We start from the raw sequence: 6,252 nt of genomic DNA, 5'->3' as shown, positions 1-6,252 counted from the left end.
TTTATTAGCGTTTAAAAGTAACATATTTTTACTTACAACTTTAACAAAAAAACGTTTAAACATTCATAAACGAAGTGTAGATATAAAGACCGTAAGTAAAAATATATTACTTTTTAGCGAGAGTAATTTAAACGAAATTTATAGTGGACTCAAATACGAATACGTGAATATAAAGATCGTTAAAATTTGCGATTGTATGAAGAGTTACGATGTTAATAATACAAGACCTAAGTCAAACCATAAGACCTAAGCAGTCAAGCAGTCGAGACTGCGGTGACCATAAGTTTACCTCATTAATGATTGTCTCACATAAAATGTTATGAACAAAAACCTAAAAACTAGTCATAAATATTGAATGTGTAAAAAATCAATAAAGAATCATCTGCAACAAAATATATATATATATATATATATATATATATATATATATATATATATATATATATATATATATATATATATATATATATATATATATAAGGACTTAATGTAAACATAATGAGAAAAATATTACCCAATTAAGTTATTTTTTCAGTTTACCTAAAGTAGTCATCCATAAAAAGTGAATGTTTATAATTTAAATAAGTTAAAAGGGTAAATTTGGAAGGAAAAAAAAATAGTGACCAAATATATAATATATATATATATATATATATATATATATATATATATATATATATATATATATATATATATATATATATATATATATTACTTTTAAGTCATTATCTCTCTATATAAAGATAAATTGAATATCCTTCAATTTTTTTCCTACCATCACCCTATACACTTAAGGTTGTGATATTTGTCATATTTACTAAAATTAATACTTTTTTTTTTATTACATTTGTCATGATCTAAAAGTAGAAGGAGGATATGTATGAATAATAAGACCTTAGGGGATAATTATCACAAAGAGGATCGTGGTCTATGTGGCCACAAACCATGAGCACGAACACCCACCCATGTGTTTGTGGTGGCCCGTGATCATGGTGATTTGTGCTGCCTTCAACAATAACCACAACCAATGAATGCAATTTACTCTTTTGATGGCCTTGACTATCTGTTGAGCGGTTTTTCTTGAATATATATATATATATATATATATATATATATATATATATATATATATATATATATATATATATATATAGAGAGAGAGAGAGAGAGAGAGAAAGAAAGAAAGAGAGAGCGTCAAGATCAAATAAGAAGAAAATTTTTGGTAGGAATGTAAGAAGTTTTTTCTATATATTTTTTTCGCAAACAAACAAAATGAATCATTAGATGATTCATTTGTAAGATGATTCACAAGAAAAAAATTCTCAAAAAAACATATCGATGATTCATTTATATAATGATTTTGTTGTTATTCATTAAAATTGTCATAAAAATGAAATTTTTTCTTAATTTACTTAAAAATGAATCATAAAGATGTTTTTTAGGATTTTTTTTTGTAAATCATCTTATAAATGAATCATCTAATGATTCATTTATTTTGTTCATAAAAAAAATATGTAGAAAAAAATCTTCTTACCTTCCTACCAAGAAAAATTTCTTACCGGATGTGTATATATATATATACTACATTATAAAGTAAATCTTATTATTTCTAAAAATAGATTAAGTATAATAATAATATTTTTTTAAGACGTTCAAGTCATTAAGCTAATAGTACAAGTAATCATTAATAAAATAATAATATATTTAAGTTGTACAAATATATAAGCTTAAAGTACAATTATCTCTTATTAAAATAATAATTAAAAGTTAAATTAACTATATTTTGAAATCTTATCCAGAAGATTTTAAAGGCACCCAATAAAAAGTCAAAACCACCCATTCAAATACACTTTTCAAAACTATTTTCCCGTTTATTTTAGAGTAAATTATAGAAATGACCCTTGAGCTTTGGTCTGATTAAATTTTTGGTCCCTATATTAAAAAGTTAATAAGTTTTGATCTCTAAGTTAAAAAAATTAATAGGTTGTATCCTTGTGGTTTATATATATAGTAGTTTTGGTCCTTTGGGATAAAAAGACTAACTTGATTTTTCTTTTTCTTTTTTCATTTTCTTTTAACAATTTATTATTATTATTATTATTATTATTATTATTATTATTGTTGTTGTTGTTGTTGTTGTTGTTTAAGATTAAAAGCAAGAATATATTGGTTGTTTTATACTTTATTTTTATTTAGTTTCTTATTTAAAAGCGTCTTCTATAAAGATTATATTAACCAAAAAATAATATAAGTGATAATAACAATTATTTTTATTATTTGGAATGTAAAATGTCTCCGAAAAAAACTATTCACCGATGACATTTTTCCTGGTATCATACCAGATGAAAATGTAGTTGTATATTATCTGTTTTTGGTATAACGAATCCAATGTAAAAAAATACATACCGAACAAACACAAAGACAATCAATAGATTTAGAACACATATCCAATAAAACACGAAAGTTCAAAAATTTTCCATATTCGATTGACTAATGTGGTAACTGTTTTTTTGAAATATGTTTTCTAATAACAAGCTAATCTTTTGCCGCCGCTTTACGCGGGCCAATTGCTAGTATATATATATATATATATATATATATATATATATATATATATATATATATATATATATATATATATATAATCTTCTCTAACAAACGTTTACTTATAAATACCACAATATATAATCTTCTTTTTTATATAATTCTTCTCTTTCTCTATTTACCTACACAACTTTATATTGTTTACAATCCAAATATTATGGATCCCAATCAAAATATCCCACCAAACTATCGAAACCATAAATATGATAACGCTTATTGCATTAGAAACAACTGATACCCGAATAGGGAATCACCTAAATGTGGAATAAGGAATCACCTAAATGTGGTTTTATTAATTTGCTCCAAAGTGGTTCTTTTATCCAACAAACTCAAGTTTTTCAACAACAATATATAGCTTTCTCATCCTATCACAACCCTATCCACAACAATTTCAATATGGTATCGTATACCAACAACATTAAACGAACAACTATTTGTAGATATTCATAATGAAAGCAGACGACTACGAGAATTAAGATTTGAAGATTCTTCTCACACTAAATGAATCCGTCTGAACGAAATATAAGAATAGTAGGTAATTTTTTTATTTATATTTGGCATTTTAATATATATATATATATATATATATATATATATATATATATATATATATATATTCGTTTATTTTTAATTAATGTAATTTTTTTTATTGGATGAAAAAAATGTACTCTAAAAAAATCTATGTTTTTATGGTATTTTTTTATAAATATTTCTAGATTTAATAATTGGATGTGGTGATAAAGTAACACCTATTGTATTAACTAGAAAGTTTTCCCCCGCGTTGCGGGGGGCGGACGGTGTTGCTTTTGTGTCAAAGTAAAGTACGTTGCATAAGTTGTTAGCCTACATTTACAAATGTGTAAATGTTATAATAAGAAAATTTTGAAAATACAATCCAATAATTGGATAGAATTTTGATAGGACAATGTGTTAATAAGAAAAGATATCAAAATGTTGTAATAAGCTATAAACAACAACCTTATACATCTTCCCATCCAGTTCAACTTTCCAGAATGAAATTAAATCACATCATTATTTAAGACTAAGACTGACATCCCATGTAGCTACCAATTTCTCCAACACTAAAAATTCATACGATACTAAATTCTCCACTTGTAAGATTCATCCCATGCAAAAATGTGTAGATCTCGTCTATTGAATCAAGAGCACATGAGTAACCATAAACGTATCAGAAAACCACCAAGGCAGCCATCATCATAAGGGCAAAAAAGTCTACACAGGAGCATCTGCGATCCATCCAAATTGAAACAATCAAGGTCGCCATTACCGTACACCGAGTAATGCATATATTGCGATCAGGAACTGGTGGATCAACACCTTTCCTAATCTTAGACAACTACATGATGCAAAGTTGATGAAAGTAGAAAATAATCAAATTTAAGAAAAAGATTTTGAATCCATGTAAGTGTAAGTCTGACATTCATACCCTTAAAAACCCCAATTAATATGGGTTTTGTTGTTCCTTTGTCCAGACAATAAAAAATAAATGAAATCACTAGAGAGAAAAAATGATAAATTTTCATTTGTATTACTAAAAGTATGAATACCGGAAAGAAATCTTAGTAAGCATCCGAAACACTAAAGAAATAAACAAATGTAACATTTTTTTTATGAATTTTTACCAATATCATCAATGTACTTACAAAAATGTTTAAAATCTTCTATAGTCAAGTTTGCTTCAAGCTTGGACATGTGACGGTGAATGTACATAGAAATGAGGTATAGGGTATGAACAATTAGCAATAGATTTTGGTGCTATTTTATTTTCTAAGCTTTTCAAATTCAAAAGCTAAAATTTGTCATTTTCTAATAATAATTTACATTATTTTGTTTATCTAAATAAGTTTCTTTCCCAAAAAAAGTTATATCAAATTAATCAGGTTAATTTTATAAATATAAAAGGTGTGCAAGGGCAATATCATCCTAAAAATGTAAAAATTGTTTTTTTTTTTTTTTAATATTGAAACACTATTCAGGAGCAATATAGTTCTAAAACTATAAAAATTGGTTTTTATTAATATAAAAATAGTGTTCAGGGGAAATATCGTCCTAACACTATAAAAAATTGAATTTTTTTTAAATGTAAAAACGGTGTGCAGGGGTCAGTATAACCCTAAAACTGTAAGAATTAAATTTTATTAATATAAAAACAACGGGCAGGGGCAATATGGTCCTAAAACTATAAAATCGTTTCTGAACAACTTGATTTTTACTATTTTAAAGAAGATTACTCTGTGTAAGTTCATAAGTATATATATGTTTCATTGATATTCTTTTGTTTTCTTCCAGTTCATACAAAACCAAGGGTTTATTTTCAGTGTCTCAAATGAAAATGAAATATAGGTAAGATATTTATATTTCCTCGTAATATCATCTCTTATACATTTTAATATATAGTTAAGAAAAATACATTAAGAACTCACTAAAGTAAGAAATTGAATGGATAAAAACATTTTATATATTTACTAAACCGTTAATATATAAGGTATATGTTTTATATTGAAAAATAATAAGTAACTATCATTACGTAACATAGTGGTTTGGAGAATGGTAGTCAAAACTATACTTTTTTCTCATACTATTATGTTGTCTGTACCACCTACCAACGATTTTCATAGTTTCCAATAGACTCCAGATTCCAACTATTACTAAAAGTAGATTTGAATGGAAAAAGACAACATGTAAACAAAAAAAAGAGGAAAAGTTAAATCAACTAACCCTTTTGATGAACTTCATGCTTTTGCTCCATAAATTTGACCGAAGATGAACAAAAACACCCGATTTCAGCTTTCTTTACTTAAAACACCAATAACCTACTCACTGATAATCAATTAAAAAATACAAAATAAAATAAATCTGAAAAGTGTGTTTATCGCATATCACAATTATTGTTCACCTGTTTAGTAGCTATGCTTTTTCCCCAAGAAAGGTGGACTATAGTTTGACCAATTTGACTTCCATGCATCCTTTGAATTGCTTCTTCAGAAGATGTCCTATAGGAAATTAGTAATTAACTCTTTACAGTTTTTTCATGTATCAAGTTTTTTTTTTTTTTTTTTTTTTTTTTTTTTTTTTTTTTTTTTTTTTTGAAAATTTAAGACTTACCTGTTGACAAACTGAACAAACCTGCATCCTTTTGCAGTAGGAATTTTGACATAAACTATTTCACCAAATTGCAAGAAAATCGACCTCAATCCCTCTTCTGCAACACCAGGGTCAAGATTGTCGATATAAATCTGCAATAAGAAAGATGAAATTTATGAAGAAAATGGGCATAAATGTATAATTCAAAATTGCTAGACTTACAGTTGTGTTTGTTAGATCAGTGTCCATTGGGATAGCAAACATGCATATTTGTGGTTAAAAAAGTTAGTGATCGAGTGATGGATCACTCGATTTTGTATGTCTGCCTGCAAAAAATGGAGGTAATCAATACATTTACAAATCAGAACCAAAAAAAAGTTGGTGTAAACATACGAAAATTAGTAACCAGATCTCATTATTAAGATCCACAATGCCTTCCTTTATATTGTATTGCATAAAAAACCATGAAAATAAACATATTCCTAAATAAATTCAATGACTCAAGGATTCTCTCATTCCTGGCAACCTGATGCATTATAAATA

General features: G+C 26.1%; 1 protein-coding gene across 1 annotated transcript; it reads right to left on the bottom strand.

The window, feature by feature from the left end:
* Window positions 1-5,408: 5,408 nt before the first annotated feature.
* On the bottom strand, window positions 5,409-5,971 carry LOC145030227 (polyadenylate-binding protein RBP47-like). Its single transcript, XM_078978631.1, has 4 exons — window positions 5,932-5,971; window positions 5,731-5,861; window positions 5,522-5,618; window positions 5,409-5,438 (listed from the first exon to the last, which is right to left on the bottom strand). The coding sequence occupies exons 1-4, from the start codon at window positions 5,956-5,958 to the stop codon at window positions 5,409-5,411; spliced, it is 285 nt and encodes a 94-aa protein (XP_078834757.1). The 5' UTR covers window positions 5,959-5,971.
* Window positions 5,972-6,252: the final 281 nt, after the last annotated feature.

This window comes from Lactuca saligna, chromosome 2 (assembly GCF_052625555.1).
Source record: "Lactuca saligna cultivar CGN05327 chromosome 2, ASM5262555v1, whole genome shotgun sequence".
Lineage (NCBI taxonomy): Eukaryota > Viridiplantae > Streptophyta > Magnoliopsida > Asterales > Asteraceae > Lactuca > Lactuca saligna.
The sequence above is the reverse complement of the archived record's forward strand: the minus strand, read 5'-3'. Positions and strand labels throughout refer to the sequence as shown.